A 15,647-nucleotide genomic window follows, 5' to 3' on the forward strand; every position below is an offset into this window, starting at 1 on the left:
AAATCAATTTATGAAATGTGTGTTTATTTTTACAAATATTTCTGAAATCTCACTTTTTTAGTAACAGTCAGAATATGGATAAGTTTATTTATTATACCAAAAATAAATAACAATACAGAAACTTTCAAAGAAATCATTACACATTTATATTTTAAATCCATTAGAAATCAAAATATATATATTAAAAAATCTTAAAGAAAAATCAATATATGAAGTTTTGGGGGTTGATGTTTGTTTGTTTTGTTTAATTCTACATTTGTGTCAGTCAAAGCTATTTTTTAATCTAAACCTTTATGCATTTACAATCAAAAGCTTTCAAACATATTAAAATAGATTTTTCTTGACTTGTTGAGCTTTTATTTCATATTCTAAATTGATCCAGTTAAATCCTGTTAGAAAACAATAACGTATCATTTCATTATTACAGCTGAACCGGTTTATACTTTAGTTTTATATGAAAACATTTTATATATATTTATTGTCATATTTGCCCATTAGGGGAGTGTTCCGGTAGGAAATGTAGACTTGGTTTCCTGAATTTGCTCTGAATCCACACTCGACGCATTGCAACTTTCTTTTTTCTGTTCACTTGAAGTCGTCTGTCCTCCAAATTCTGAATTTCTTCCAGTCCAGCTTTGGAAAACAAATCTCCAACTTCCTCTGTGTCAAATGTCAAAGAAGTCAGTCAGTCAAACAGTGTTTTAACAAATATAGCATTACAAGTGTACAACCAACCTTATTCAGATTTTAAGAAAATATGAGAAGTACTGTGATAATTGGTCAAATATATCAGTTATTTGCATTATAATAAAAAAAAGAAAAGTACAGATCTTCTCATCGGTACCTTCAGTGAAATAATAAACACAGGTTCCATCTCCTCTGGTGTAGAAATGATCTGATAAGCATCTTCCTAGATTCAAAAAAGGGCAAAACAAATGGCATTTTAATCATATATTTGAATTTACACTGCCATAGAAAAAAAGTGATGCTTTACCTTTCTTAAACCTGAGTTGGGAGAAGTCGTATCTTCCATAATCCCGAAACAGGAACATTCCTCCAGGCTTCAGGTATGATGACAGTCGATTCACAACTCCTTGCAATCTAAAAATGTAATGGAATATAAGTGTAAAGTAATTTAGAGCTCTTATTAAAATTTCAAATGAAATCAAATTGTCCAGTAAAAAAGTCAAACTTTACCAAAGTAAATAGTAATATATATGTTTCATACCTCTAAATGGACTGAAATAGCATGAAAATGGGAATGGAGACTTACAAATGGGACAAATAACATCAGACACTCTTATCTTCATTCATCTTTATTTACCGCTCTGGATGGATGGAGGAAAGCACAAAAACGGCCAGAATAACATCCAAGCTCTGAGGAGGAAACGGAAAGGAAGACCCCTCCTCGCATATGTCATGGACAAAAGCATGACATATTGATTTGTCGTAATCTTGATGGTCCTGTAAAAAAAAATAATTATACATTTGCATCAAAGTAAGGCCAAGTAAACTAACATGATTATGCAGCTAATATGTGGATTGCATCCTTAAAGTGTTTAAAGAAAACATTTTAAAAGTTATTTTTATACATATTCGTAAATATTCATTGGTCTTAAAGGCTGTTTCTTCACATGTATGTGTGGTAAATATCTGTAGTTCACTGTTAAAAAAAAACCAAAGTAAGTTTGTGCTATAGGTATTTTGAGGGTTTATTACATGAAATTGGAAAAATACATAATTTTCCATGTAAAGTTGTTTTCTTAAAGCTGGAAACAACTTACCTGGACCATCTGAATAGCTCGAGCTGAAAAGTCACAACAGTACAGAAAGGAGTCTGTATTTCTGTGAAAAGATGCAGACAATCAAAAGGTTTTATCTAAATAAGTATTTAACTGTGATGTGACAAACTCTTTATTTAAATGAAGTTCCCTTTGTTATAAATGTATTGCACTTTAAATAGAATAAACTTGAGAAAATGCAGCAAGAGGGAATTAAGGGAATGAACGTATAAAGTGTGTCATTTGAAACCTAACCTATATTTATTTCCCAATTCGGTTTCTACACATATTGTTATATAAAACAATAACAGCAACATTTATATGTTAGTATTTTAGTCAACATAACAGCATCCAGAATATGAACTTACCTGATGTTGTTAAGAATAGGAAAAACACTGTTTCCAACTCCACATCCAACCTGAATAAATAGAATATTTTGTTGTATTATGGCTGATGGCGAAGTACAAAAACAAAAATTTTTTTTTTTTAAAAACCTCCAAGATCCTGAAAGATGCATCATGTCCAAGAAAAGAAGGGACATCCTTTAGCTCTTGTTGTGCTTCCTGATAATTCCAGTTGTTAATTTTCCAGGAGCCCCCAGTAGGATCATTATGTTGGTAATGTCTTTTCTCTGTGTCTGCGGTGCATCCACTTTGAATCTGGATCACTTTGTGCTCATGATGGACGTTTGTGACACGATTTTCTCTGTGTGACGGATGGAGAAGTTCCGGGAACTCTAAAAACAGCCACCTGCGATCTTTGAAAAACTTACTCTGGTGCACCTCATAAAACTTGTCCCAGAACTGGCAAGCCTCTGCATCAAATTTACCTGTGTGAAAAAGATACATGTTCTTTAAAATTGTATCAATAAGGGTGAAAAAAAACAAAGCAAACAAATAAAAACATTTGTTCTCATTTATCCATGCCTCTTTCTGGTGCAGGAATTTGCACACTGGAATTTTCTTGAACTTTCTGTCGTGCATTTTCTTTGTCCTCAACAGTCCATTTGATATGGTCCCTAAAACACAACAGATTTTTAAGTAAATTAAGTAATTAATTAATTGGTTCATCAGCAATTACTTAATACAAACGAAATAAGAAAAATAAACTTTAGCATATATTATATATGTGATTATACTACTAACCACATGTTGTGCTTAAAGATGTCGTCAGTATTGGTAAGAATCCGGGAGCCAAGTGGAGCTACAGGTCTTGGTTTGGTGTTTTTGAACTTCACAGCTGATGTAACAAAGGCTGTGCCCTGTTTGGCTACAGAAAAGCTCCGCCATTTAAGCATTTGTTCTGTTGAAAAATAAATTGAAAAAGAAAAACTCAAATAGAACAAGCATTCGAACATTTTTTTCATTTAAATCACAAAGAAATTATACAAAATTGTTGAAAAGTTTGGTCATTTAATAACAACATTTGCAATTAAATTTTAGGGGCTTTGAAAAGAAAACTCATAAGCATCAAGGTTTGTGGACAATTCTATCTTTTTTACTGCCTTGTTGTAAATTTTAATCATGTTCAAAACACAGAAAATTTTAACTTCAAAATAATCTTATCAATAAAAATTTAGGTAGGTAATTTATTAACTAGATTATTGTTATACTAAATTATTTTTTTCTTTTTTTAAATCAATTAAGCATTGAGACTTCTTTACCGAAAGAGGGCGCTAAACCCACCACACATTCCTTTTCCGTTAAATGTTTTCGTAGAAGAAGATGGCTAACCAACATTGAGCGATAACAGCTAAGCAACTCAACACGGACAGTCAATGAGTATGAAATCCTCATGGTTAAATGTCGTTATTGCATTTTACCTTTAACCGTTGTTTATATCATCGCAACTCTCCGAGGTTGATAGCCTGGTAGATGTGAAATCTAAGTGAACGACTTATCAGAGTTCATGTTTTAATTTAGGCATCATCGATCGATCGATCGACCGACGTTTCGTTTGCCAAATATTTCAATTCGTTGTTTAGCTGTAGATTTAACCTTTAGTTGAACCTTTTCGGAAAGTGAATCCAATTAAAATCAGTTGATCTGGCAATCATTCTTACCTAAACTGTGGAGAGTGTGTGGAATTTGCTGGAGTCCTTTCTGGTGCTTTTACCACCATGATGTGAAGCAGCCTCTTCGTGTTGCTCTAAGCGGGGCCTTTAGATGGCGCCACAGGGAAGGAAGAGCAGCGTCAATGCCGCGGAGCTGCTGACGCGAAGAAGCAGAGGGATCAGGGATGCTGGGACCTCCTACAGGCATTGTTTGAATGTCCTGAGAGGTGTCCTCCTCCAGGTAACAAGGCTGGATAAACACTTCTTCTACCAGATTAGAGAGAGATATGTCAACTACAAGATGGAAAAGAAATAAGAGAAGTAGCCAAACCATCAGTAGAATATGTTAAATGATGTGGGATGAAACTGTGAAAAACTTAAAACAATGTCTAAACCTACTACACCTAAAAAGTTCAAATAATTGATCTTAACTAGACTCTAAAAATGAAAATCATAGCTACAACATTTCATAAATACTATACCTTTCTATGTATCATGATTATAATTGTTTTTTTATTAAGATTGTCAAGTATCAATAAATGTGTAAATATATAATTAGCAAAATCACTAAATTGATCATTTCAGATCACCTGAAAGGTGGATGTCTTCAAATAGGCTTAGACTCATTGCTGTTCCTTTTTTAATAGATGTCTAGATTACAAAACGTTTTTTTTTTTCAACTCTATGATTAAACATGTTACTCTCTCTTTTTATTCTTTTGTTAAAAATAATCTTAGACTTACTGTGGTTTATTTTTCTTATACTTTTTTCTATTTTAAATCATTCACATTTTCATCACAGGAAAACAGGAATTTCCAGAAAATCTGGAGCAAGATTTCAAAATCTACAATAACTTATGAGAGTGGGAAAGTCTACTTTGAAAATTATCAGAATTGCTACAGCTGGTGAGTTTATTTACATTGAGGAATTTTATATTCATTGAGAAAACCAAACACTCTATTTCCGTGGAAATCTCTTTTTTTCCTCACTGGAATCAGGCATTTTTTAGAAGTTTTGTCCTTAATGATAAGGAGGGTCTAAAGGCAGGGATGCCCAGTTTGGTTTAGTTTAGCAATCAGCTATTGTATTTTATAGCCAATTTCTATGTTTTGTACAATTAATGAAATAAAAAGCTAGTTCAGGGATGGGTTTAGACTGTAGTGCACTTTTTATTGTTTTGTCTTTATTCTTTTGGTCTTTCTTGCACCATGTAAGAGGGGTTGAAATCAAGCTTCACTTTGGATCTAACAAATTAAAACTGATATGTGTGTGTGTGTCATATACCAATTTTATGACCCTTCCATTATAGTTAATTGTTTTTCTTTTCTTTTATGCTGTACGTGTCAAACAATAAACAGATTTTTGTATTTTTATAAATGACTTTTGCACTAAGATAACACAAAAATTAAATTTAGTTTTCTGATGAAAAACATAAATTTATTTTTCAGCATTCAGGCCGAACCTCATAGTTTGTACAAAATGCCAAAGAGGTCCAAACACGAAAAGATCCAAGATGCCTTGTTATGTCAGAGCCCACTTGTAAGTAAAACAAATGGTTTCACACACATTTTTTTCTTATCAGTTTATTTTTAGGATGTGGATTTTCTTTATCTATGCAGAAATAAAACATAAATGTATACGTAGCATACGTAATAATTGTTGTTTGTGTGTTTGTTTCATCAGGATACAACATTACCCTCTGCCTCAGATCACACCCCCAGCCTCCTAGCACTAACAGCTAATAACTGGCTGTATCGCATCTCCTCCAACACAGGAAAAGAACTCCAGAGAGTTTATCTTTCTCCAAGGTTTCAGTTCAGGTAACTTAAGTTCTCTACTGTCGGAGTACTGCTACCTGACATCATTTATGCACTGCAGTAGTCCATAATTCAAACAGCTTTTCTTTTATTTTGCAGATATCTGGGTTGGGATGTTTCTCAAGAAACATTTTACATTAAATCTCTCCAAAAGAAAGAAACACCTTTAGAAAGACAGGTAACAAAGCTAATATTTCAAAAAAGATTCTGTCTTTCTGGGTATGAAATTAAACTGTTTCTAAAAGGTAAACTACTTTGAGCTTTTGTTTCCCTCCAGGCAGGAATCTCTCAGAGTACAGTCATGCACTTGGCTGTTTTCCATGTTTTCCCTTTGCAAATTGTTGGAATTCTAGAGATCAACAAAAAAGTAGGCCTGTTTTCTTCTTGTTACCTTTTTTTCAATTCATTTTTCTCTGGAATTCATTGATGTTGGTATGTTTAAATTAATTTCTTTCTAGGTGTTTGGAAGTGGTGTAACTGATGTTGTTCTGTCCCAAGGCGTCCTCGCTGTTTCCCACAGCAACAAGTCAGTGAGGCTGTACAGCTTTGTGCACATTATCCAAAAGGTTTGTTTATTTTAAGAGAAAAAATGATGTGTACAAAATCAATCAAAGATCGTCATCGTTTCTTGCACTTTTGCATTTCTTTTGACTAAAATTGTTTTTTTTTTTAGTATTTAACAGAGAAACTGACTCTTGGACAACAGAGCGCACTCCTTGAAGGTAAAACTGTGGGAGATGCTCCATTTGGCATTCCGGTAAATATCCAAATCCCAGGTGAGTTAGACTTAAAGTTTAGCGCTAAAGCTTTTATCAACCAGTTCAGATCAGAATACTTTCTTTTTTTCTTTTGGACGCACAGATTGTCCTCCTGTGTTATTCGAGGTGTCTTGTTCCAACAATGGCGTACAGATCGGAGGCTTTCCCTGGCACTACATTTACACACCACCACACAAAACTCACCGGGGGACTCACCATATCTGCTCACTGCAAGACCATTCAATGGTACAGCAAAGTCTTTATTTTTATTTACGTTATTGTAAAGTAACATAAGCCACTTCATTTCCACCAATGGGGTTCTGAGTGTTTACAGTCACACTCCGGTTATCTTTACATCTATTTTTTAAAAGTGTTCCCAGTGGTCTTTTAATTCTGATTATTCTGTTTTCAGCCCAAATCAATGAACCTGTGTCACGGTTGTTCATTAGAAATTCACCTCTGAATCTCTCCCTTGGGGGGCCCTGGCTAATGCCTGGGCTTGGGGGGTAAGGAAGCTCAGAACTCCTGGGTGTTGGTGGGGTGCTCGTCTGTGGCTGGGGGTGGCTCCCTGAGGGCGTGTGGGGGTCCTGCTGCCCCAGGTCTGGGGGCGACGTGATTGCCTGGCTGGCAAATTTCCTCTATCTGCTTATACGGGTGTAGGTTCCTGGCTACCATTGCTGCTCAGGTGGGGGTCTTGGTTTGGGGATGACTGCACACTCTCCATCTTTTTTTACACTCCATCATCCATCTTAGCAGAACAGAAACACTGACTCGAGCACAGGTATCAGCTCACCGTTGCCCAAATAGTAGACGTAACTGAATCAAATGCTTTACATGTAATAGTTAGTATGCATAAATATGTGCGTGTGAACTGTAATTGCATTATGTACATTTTGACATGTTTGTATGTGAACATTTTTGGAGCCAGCAGGTATGTTGGTAATATTTGAGTGTGTGGACAGGCCCCGCCCCTTTTAGACTAACCATTACCTGACAGTAATGGTTATAAACTTCCAGCAACTTTAAGATTCTACCCCCCACCCTCTACAATTTGAATAACCCCCCCTTTCTCCCCCTTTATTTGGTGCCCTTAACCCCCCGCCCAACATCCCTCTCTCTTCTTCCCTCTTCGTCTTTTCCGTCCGGTCCAACAAAAAACTATTACAGATTTAATCAGAATAAAAAAAAAATTGTCTGTGGCTGTGTCTGAATTCCTTCACTACTCACTATATAGTGCATTCGCCATTTTGTAGTGCTGTCCAAATCTACAACTCCAGAATCGAGTGCCCTTGAAATTTCCCAGAAGTCTTTGCCAAAAACCAGTGTGCATGGATGCTCAGTTTTCATCTTCAGAACACAATAGATTTTCATAAAAGATCGTTGTAAAACGCTCATATCCATTAGATTTTCACTTTTTGAAATTGTTGAAGTCATATTCAGCGTATAAAAAAAATAAATATATAAAAGTAAGCATGGTGTCCGAATTGCTTTTAAAATTCAGGGCACCTCATAGTGCCGCACTAGATAGTTTTTTTAGTAGTTAGGGGTTAGGATGGGAATTCGGACATAGCCAAGATTTATAACTCCATGTTGTAACAGTAAAATATTTCTTACACAAGAGACCTTCTCTGTTTGCTCAGCTGTTGGACAGGACTAGTATTATAAATAAACAGAAAAGAGAAATTCACCAAATTAACCCTAGCCCCCCTTCCACTCCCCATTGCTAAGAAATTGGAGAAAGGAGCTTGTGGCCTGCTCAACGTATTCTACATAACAAATAAGCTCTTTTTCAAATGGCATTTTTTTTATCTGTTCCTGCTTCGCAACGATTTGAATAAAGAAATACTCAGCAATGCAATTTTGATCTTAATTTCCTTTATAAATGTCATCCATCATCAGAAAAATGCCACAAGAATATTGTCAAAATCCCACAAACAGGTTTTTCACCAGAGTGGGTGTGTGAAGTGATGGTTTGACGGCTATGAAACCAGAAATCCAGCTTTATTAATCTCCATCAAATGGGTGGGTTTAGGTGGAGCATCGCCTTTAAAAATATAGCCGAACAGTTTCTCAAGATTAGCTGTTTTGTGGTTTTGAAAATTGGGATTTTATGATAATAGCCACAGAAAAAAAGAAAAGCAATACATTTTACCTTGCTCAAAATATTCACACCAGATTGTTTGAAAATTACAAGAATTGACTCAAAAATGTAGTACCGGTATGTATATTAAAACTTACTCTGGGGCTGATTTTGGTTTTTTGGTCACCTTTTAGAGAAACTTGTCAAAACTGCTTATTCCTCTTTGGTATTTGTGCAATTTGTTGATGCTATTTACATTCAGAAATAGAAAGTCCGTCTAAATCCTTGGTCCATTGTCTTATTTTAGGTATAGCAATTCTTAATACATATTTGCATGTAACACTTTGAAACTTTGTAAAATTAGGCAATAAATGGAATCCAAAACATGAACTGCTGCGCTCTTGAGAGTGATGGGATCTTTTTCCATCCAGATGATTCTGGAAGGATCATCCATGTTGGGCCTACCACTATAAAGTGAGTTCTCTACAAAACAGTTTTTTTTTTCTAACATGACATTGAAATTCTAGTCATATGTGGAATGAAGAACCATTTGAAAACACATTTTCTTGTTTTTAAGAGTCCTTAAAATCCTGGGTGAGATCAACTCTTCTTTGCCATCCGAGGTAGTTGAAGATTTCTCCATGGCAACTCATCGAAACGCTGTGAGTGAACAAACATGTTCTGAACTTTGATTAAACATTTATAAGATATTTTTAAAAAGCAGTAAGTCATTTGTAAAAAAGCCTCTCACGATTGACAGCAGAAATGAACTATAGGTGTTTCCTCAAGATTTCATAAATCTAAATGTTTTAGCTTTTGTCTTCCTGCAGCCGACCCCTGAAGTGACGGTCACCTCATCAGGCCGCACGGTGAAGAGAAGGTTTCATCAGCTAGATGATGACCCGGGTCAAGAGGTAGAAATGCAGACAAGTTTATTCTCATAGTTCTTGATTATAGTCTGTAAACGAGGAACTCTGCTGTGGTGTTCGAAGATTATTCATCTTAGAAAAGCCCCTTAGTTAACCCTTTTATTTCCTCTATGATTGATGATAGAACTGGACTTTGGGAAGTGGTTTAAAATTTATCCTAAAGGTGACCTGTCAGAATGCAGAACTGGTCAGTGTACCATTGCTGTATCGCGGTTCACTTTGCAATTTTTTTGTGCTGTGATTTTCCACATTGCACTTTGCGTCCTAATTAGCTATTAACCTTGTCAAGCGATCTTTGTGCCATGTCTCATGTACACAATGTGTTCAGTTTGCCACATCTGCATAAATTCTTCTTTTCATTCTATAGTACAGGACCTATTATCTGCGAGAACACAGGAACACAACTTAGGAAGACATTGAATTTATGGAGACATTTTCAAAACTATTCATTTTTGTACAGATTTTTTTACGACAGAAATTCAAACAGGCTTTCAACTGTGCAGGCTTTCCGCATGGTGGAGTACGAGGACGAGCTCGACCTTCTGGCGGTAGTGATGACTGACGGCGTGGAGGAAGAAGGAAGAGCTCACGTCCTGCTGCATGACAACCAAACGGGCCGGTTACTGAGAAAAATTGATCTGGTGGAGTCTTGGGATGAGGTGAGTGACTTGAACCAAAAAAAGGAAAAGCATCTTTCACTCCTCTGACTGTGCTGGGATTGACCGTCCTTGTTTTAATTTTTTTACCTTTTTGTTCTAGACTTATCAACACCAGTTGTTCTTTGACAAAGACACAATTGTTCACATTGAACAGAAGAACAGCAATTTTTGCTGCCATGTTTACAAACTCAGGACCGTCTCCGAGTAAAGGCTGACTGACTCTGTACAGATCTAAAGCATTTGGGTTTTGGCTTTTTTGTAATAAATCTGATCTCTGCTTTTTATTCATAATGCTAAATTTCCAATGTAGATTATTTCATTTTCATTAAAAATGCATGTATTTTGGCTGACAGCATGGAATCTCTCCCCTCCAGTCTGAACAGGATCTGGTTAGACAGGTTTAGCTTTTTTTATATGTATAAATCAAGGTTTAGCTCATGTAAAACCTTTTTTTTGTACGGTCTTTAAAATAAAATGTTTGAACTTTTCATGTATTTTATATTTGTTCTCTATTGATTTATTTAAATATTGTAAATATTTAAATGTTGAGATTATGTTCATTTGGGTTCAATAAGGCTTAAAATTTGAAAAGCCTTGAGATGCCTTTATGTCTTATTGGAAATACAACATCTGATCGTTCACAAGTTTGCCTGAAATCAGCTTTAGGCTGATAATTTATAGAATTTGACAGAAATACAAAGGCCCTGGGAAGCATTAAACAACAAGAAACAAAATAGTTGATATTGAAATTGTTAAGAACAAAAATGTAACAGTTAAACTAAGGAAATATACTTGGAAGGGGGATGTATATTTACGCCAGTAGGTTGTCATAGTTACACTTGGTGTTTGGGTCATGCGGGGGTGTTAAGGATAATGACTGAAAAAATGATAGACCCCCGCTCACGTATTGGCAAAGGAGGGGAGCAATGTTTTCTTTTGCCTATTTTGTTTGCATCAGTTTCAGATGTCACATCCTTAGGTTGAGAGAAGTTTGGAAGGTACAATATAATAACAAGATTGGAGGTTGCAGCACTGGATGGGAACAGTGTAAACACAAAACTCAATGCCTGCACACAGCAAGGAGATATCCCAGCAGAAACAAATACTGTCGTGAAGAAATTAGGACACCCTCTTATAACATATTACTTAAAAATGACATTCTTTTGAAATTACATTTCATAGAAGGTTTTAAACGGGCTTAAAAATGTTTAATGTCAAGTTATATCACTTGAAGCAGTTAGTGATGTTCAAAAAAAAAAGCTTATGAATCCAAATATGTGGGAAAATAGACAGACGTTGATAGGGTGTTCTAAGTTTTTAGCGACTGTATTTAAAAATGTCCTTATTTGAGATGAACGTCTTCCTCAGATTAATCCAGGAATTGAACTTCTTTTATAAACAAATGTCCCTAAAGCACTGGAACAATTGGAGGTGGTGTGTGGCAAAAATGATGGACGGCGATTTGCCATTGGAATAATACTGGGATTGGACCTTAAATGTAAGTAAGCTTTTTTATTTTGGACAAGTGTAGAATAACAAAATAAGACAAAACTATATATAATACATAATATAATATAAATATATATAAAACAAAAAAATTACATAATTAAAAATAAATTACATAAAAAAGACAAAATTATATAAAACAAAATTATATAAACAACACAAGTCCAAAAGGGAGTGAAAAGAAGAAAAATCTTATAAACTCTCACCCCCTTTACCTTAAGTCCTTACTTTCCCAATTAAACCCAGTACACCCACCATCAAATGGACCGCTGATCGGAATTTTGGAATAGTTCCCTGGGAACAGCCACAAGTGAGCGTCAACAGAAATCAGTCTTTCATTTAGTCGAGATTTGGAAACAGCAGTTTAAGGTGGACTTGTCTGAAAGCAATCTGGATGAATCACGTGCAAACTCAAGAGCGGATGAACCATTTGTAAAGACTGTCAGCAACTCTGTTGAGCAATAGAGAAAGAGAAAAACGTGATAGGAGTGTGGATTATGATTGATGGCAATAATTGAGTTATTCTTGCACAATTGCACCAAAGGTGGTAATTATTGTGTTTGACTCCAAAATTAGGGCCTGGTGTGTTAGAGCTGTATTATAGTTCCCATGTAAGCAAGTCGGTTGTCATAGTTACAGGTGGTTTTTGGATCATGTGGGGCTCTTCACTCAACATCATTGGTAAAGTGATAAACAGTACGTAAGTAGCTGAAGGAGAGCTTACGTTGTGTTATTTTATATTTTATACTGTTAACCTTCACCATCTTCAGAGACTAACTATAATTAAGCAAGGTAAGAACCCATCAGCTCCTCAAGCGTCTTCAAGAAACTGTCCTTGAACACAAGTCTACCGAGTTAAAAAATTACTGTAACTTATATTTGGGGAAAATATGTTTAACCTTATTTTTATTCTGTTTTGTGTTTGACATTTACTGAGTTTTTTTCTCTCTGGTGGCACTTAAACAGACAGATGTAAAGAAGAGAAGAGCATCCAAAGTAATACCCAAATGATAAATGAACCAAAGGTTTTTAAAAACCTAAGTTTGTCTTAAGTAATGTAGAAAAAATCCAGACAATTTGAGGCTGAAGATGATGCACCAGAGTGACGAATAGCTTCTCCTGTCACTTCAGAAAATTGTTGTTTTCCTTGAAAATTATATAAGAAAATAAGAAAATTAACAAGAGAAACTATGACTCATCAGAGGGAGAAAAGTACGCAGTTCCACCGTATAGTATGTTTTGAAAGTCTGGATGTTTTAAAATTGATAAAATTCAGTAACAAATTTTAAAAAATAGGCTAAACCTTTCTTACTTCATGTATATAACATTTAGTTCAACGAAGAAATAATATTTTTTTTGTACCAGTTTTGTAACCACTTTAGCAAAGTTACAAAACCTAAAAACACTGGCGTGACTCCTGATCACGTGACTGCGGCCCGTCCCCCTTGAAGTAGTGGTGTGAAAACAGCTGCTTCAGCCTGGTCTTCCTGGTCGCTCCTTCCACGCGGAGACCATGGAGCATCTCAAGCAGTTTGCCGTCACGCTGTGCGCCGCCGGAGCCGTCGGCTTCGTCGCCGTTGTCTTCGTCCTCAGATGGGTTCTCCACTTCAAGGAGGGCTTGGGCTGGGATGGAGGACTGGCCGAGTTCAACTGGCATCCGGTGCTGGTCGTCTCGGGCTTTATTTTCCTGCAGGGAATAGGTGAGTGCGCGCGCGGCATCTGCCAAGAAAACGCAGTTTCAGAGATGGGAATGCGGGATTAGCCAAAAATATGTAAACACGCGGAGATGATGGAGAAATACGAACTAAACACGTTTCCTCAAGACCTGGTGGAGGAGGGGAGGTCCTCCTGGGAAGTTTTGTAATTAAAAAAAAAAAAAGTCCAAAAGAAAAAAAGGTGCTGAGTCAGACTTTAGAGCCTCAGTGAAACAGTACCACGACTTTAAGGATTATGTGGTTAAGTTTTAAAGATGTGTTGTCCAGGGTTAAGTGACTGTGACTGATCCTCTCTTGTCTTACAGCCATCATCGTCTACAGGCTTCCCTGGACCTGGAAGTGCAGTAAACTACTGATGAAGTTCATTCATGCAGGCCTGCACTTGGCAGCATTCATTTGTGCAGTTGTCGCCATGGTGGCAGTTTTTGACTTCCACAATGCGGCCCAAATTCCTAACATGTACAGTCTGCACAGCTGGTTGGGCCTGATAGCAGTGATACTCTATAGTCTGCAGGTACGTACATTTTCTGATAACTAGTTTCACTCAAACTTGATTAAAAGCTCAGAAAACCGTGAGCTTTTTATGGTTATTTCTTTAAAATTCTCAAGTCATGGTTCATAGCAGCCTGGATAAAGTGTCCTGGATAAAGTGTCTCCTCCCCTTCTGGTCTCTCAATGAGCAGATTGTTCTTGGAGTTGGCATGTACTTGATACCAGCTACACCTGTGTCCTGGAGAGCAGCGTTTATGCCCATCCACGTCTACAGTGGTCTTCTGCTTTTCGCCAGTGTTATAGGAGTCGCACTCATGGGCATCACAGAGAAGCTTATTTTTGGCCTGTAAGTATTAAAAGCAAAGGAAATCATCCCATCTGTGTAACGTCATTTCTATAAGACTTTTTTACTTTTTTGCGGTCAACAGGAGCAATCCCAAGTACAAAGACTCTCCACCCGAGGCGGTTTTTGTGAATGTTTTGGGAGTCCTCCTGGTGGTTTTCGGAGCCCTTATTCTTTGGATTGCCACTCGAACGTCTTGGAAACGCCCCAGCGACCAGATTTTGCATACTCTGCATACCGATGGGGGAGATCAGGACAATGGCAAAGATGGTCCTGGCTTAGCTGAGCTGGCTACTGGAGAAGTTAGGAGGAGGAATAATACATGTGACGACCCAGAGTAACAAAAAAAAAACATGGAGAAAAAGGGAAAAGACTAGAAAAGATCTTAGTGAATGTATGAATTTCTTTCTTTCCTCCAACTTTGTTATGGTGTATAAATGCACAAATATCATAGTGCACACTTTTCTAGAACATTAAAATGATGAACTTTTTTTCTTGTTTTTAGGAAAAGATGTCAATTTTTTACATGTCCTGTATACCACAGATTCTTTCCCTGCAGTTTTTTATACATTAATAAATTTTTACTGTTTATATCTAGTTGTGCATTCTGTCATAATTGTTTCTGAAAAAGTAGAAATACTTCTACTTTATAAAACAATGTGAGATGCAGGGGAGAGTTTGACATCTTGATCCTTTAGGAACACTTACTTTTAGTAGGATAAAAATGATTTTATTTAATTAGAAAACATTTAACTTTAACTGTTCTGCACCTGTTGATACATTATTGCATCAAACCATTTTGGCTAGAAAATTACCTTAGTTAAGCATCTTTTTTTCTGACCTCGAAATAAATTCAGGTGTCAAAGAATTAACAGTAGAAAAAAATTATATAAAAAAAAATAAATAGTTCAGCTTTTGGATCTGGTAAAATGGTTGCAGTTTGTTACTAGAATACAAATTTGAAAGCTGACACATGTAAGTGTTCACTAAAAGTGTTGAGCCATTAAAAAAAAGCAACATTAAACTTTTTATTTTTAGTGTTGTTTTGTCTTTTTTTAATACTTAAATTCAATGTATTTAGAAAATAGAAGAGCATTTTGTTTACTAATTTTAGACTAATCCATAGAATAAACTCAAAGTTGATAAACTAGTTGCCTATTTAACCAAAAACAAAATAATAGGCAGGCATTTCTGAAAAGAGTAAAACATTTTTATAACAAAGCAACAAAAAAGCAATAGATATGTCAAAGATGTAACCAGCCCAACGATATAGGAATATATAAATATATAAATAATAAAGCTGAAAGGGCAATGCCATGTATGTATATATGATAACATTTGAAATGTATATAAAAGAACAAAAAAGAGGACACGCCTTTGGTGTTTAAGGTAGGGATTATTTCAAGTGATTTAGTTTTTTCTGTCAGCATTGAATAATATCAAAAGTATAATAGTATAAATATGCTTTTTCATGGTTCTAACCTCAAAGATTTGTCGTCACGTGATATTAGTCG

At 35.9% G+C, this 15,647-nt stretch overlaps 3 protein-coding genes across 3 annotated transcripts; 2 read left to right on the forward strand and 1 right to left on the reverse strand.

Annotated features, from left to right (window-relative positions):
• Nucleotides 1-7: 7 nt before the first annotated feature.
• mettl8 (methyltransferase 8, methylcytidine) lies at nt 8-3,982 on the reverse strand. Its single transcript, XM_011489771.4, has 10 exons — nt 3,844-3,982; nt 2,927-3,083; nt 2,708-2,799; nt 2,276-2,610; nt 2,150-2,199; nt 1,785-1,845; nt 1,325-1,464; nt 995-1,101; nt 845-910; nt 8-660 (listed from the first exon to the last, which is right to left on the reverse strand). The coding sequence occupies exons 2-10, from the start codon at nt 3,076-3,078 to the stop codon at nt 482-484; spliced, it is 1,182 nt and encodes a 393-aa protein (XP_011488073.3). The 5' UTR covers nt 3,079-3,083; nt 3,844-3,982; the 3' UTR covers nt 8-481.
• dcaf17 (ddb1 and cul4 associated factor 17) lies at nt 3,938-10,576 on the forward strand. Its single transcript, XM_011489769.4, has 14 exons — nt 3,938-4,075; nt 4,636-4,739; nt 5,283-5,373; nt 5,518-5,654; nt 5,751-5,829; nt 5,929-6,018; nt 6,110-6,217; nt 6,325-6,427; nt 6,513-6,655; nt 8,854-8,963; nt 9,067-9,151; nt 9,320-9,403; nt 9,922-10,077; nt 10,178-10,576. The coding sequence occupies exons 1-14, from the start codon at nt 3,947-3,949 to the stop codon at nt 10,283-10,285; spliced, it is 1,527 nt and encodes a 508-aa protein (XP_011488071.1). The 5' UTR covers nt 3,938-3,946; the 3' UTR covers nt 10,286-10,576.
• A 2,429-nt stretch (nt 10,577-13,005) lies between these two features.
• Nucleotides 13,006-14,730, forward strand: cybrd1 (cytochrome b reductase 1). The gene is made up of 4 exons (XM_004081752.5): nt 13,006-13,283; nt 13,604-13,812; nt 13,982-14,136; nt 14,219-14,730. Exons 1-4 carry the CDS (start codon nt 13,097-13,099, stop codon nt 14,472-14,474), a joined length of 807 nt encoding a protein of 268 aa, XP_004081800.1. The 5' UTR covers nt 13,006-13,096; the 3' UTR covers nt 14,475-14,730.
• The last annotated feature ends 917 nt before the right edge of the window (nt 14,731-15,647 follow it).

The sequence above is a fragment of the Oryzias latipes genome, chromosome 21, assembly GCF_053564925.1.
Source record: "Oryzias latipes strain Hd-rR chromosome 21, Olatipes_Hd-rR_3.1".
NCBI classification, from domain to species: domain Eukaryota; kingdom Metazoa; phylum Chordata; class Actinopteri; order Beloniformes; family Adrianichthyidae; genus Oryzias; species Oryzias latipes.

What these genes read in the sequence shown, in the direction of transcription:
- cybrd1 (XM_004081752.5), top strand. Translation starts at nt 13,097, where the DNA reads ATGGAGCATCTCAAGCAGTTTGCCGTCACGCTGTGCGCCGCCGGAGCC. An exon ending in TGATACTCTATAGTCTGCAG is followed by an intron (nt 13,813 to 13,981) that starts GTACGTACATTT and finishes CTCAATGAGCAG; the next exon opens with ATTGTTCTTGGAGTTGGCAT. An exon ending in GAGAAGCTTATTTTTGGCCT is followed by an intron (nt 14,137 to 14,218) that starts GTAAGTATTAAA and finishes TGCGGTCAACAG; the next exon opens with GAGCAATCCCAAGTACAAAG.
- mettl8 (XM_011489771.4), bottom strand. Translation starts at nt 3,078, where the DNA reads ATGCTTAAATGGCGGAGCTTTTCTGTAGCCAAACAGGGCACAGCCTTT. An exon ending in CCTATTCTTAACAACATCAG is followed by an intron (nt 1,846 to 2,149) that starts GTAAGTTCATAT and finishes ATCTTTTCACAG; the next exon opens with AAATACAGACTCCTTTCTGT. An exon ending in GAGCTATTCAGATGGTCCAG is followed by an intron (nt 1,465 to 1,784) that starts GTAAGTTGTTTC and finishes TTTTTTTTACAG; the next exon opens with GACCATCAAGATTACGACAA.
- dcaf17 (XM_011489769.4), top strand. Translation starts at nt 3,947, where the DNA reads ATGGCGCCACAGGGAAGGAAGAGCAGCGTCAATGCCGCGGAGCTGCTG. An exon ending in TGAGAGGTGTCCTCCTCCAG is followed by an intron (nt 4,076 to 4,635) that starts GTAACAAGGCTG and finishes TTTTCATCACAG; the next exon opens with GAAAACAGGAATTTCCAGAA. An exon ending in ATGATGACCCGGGTCAAGAG is followed by an intron (nt 9,404 to 9,921) that starts GTAGAAATGCAG and finishes TCAACTGTGCAG; the next exon opens with GCTTTCCGCATGGTGGAGTA.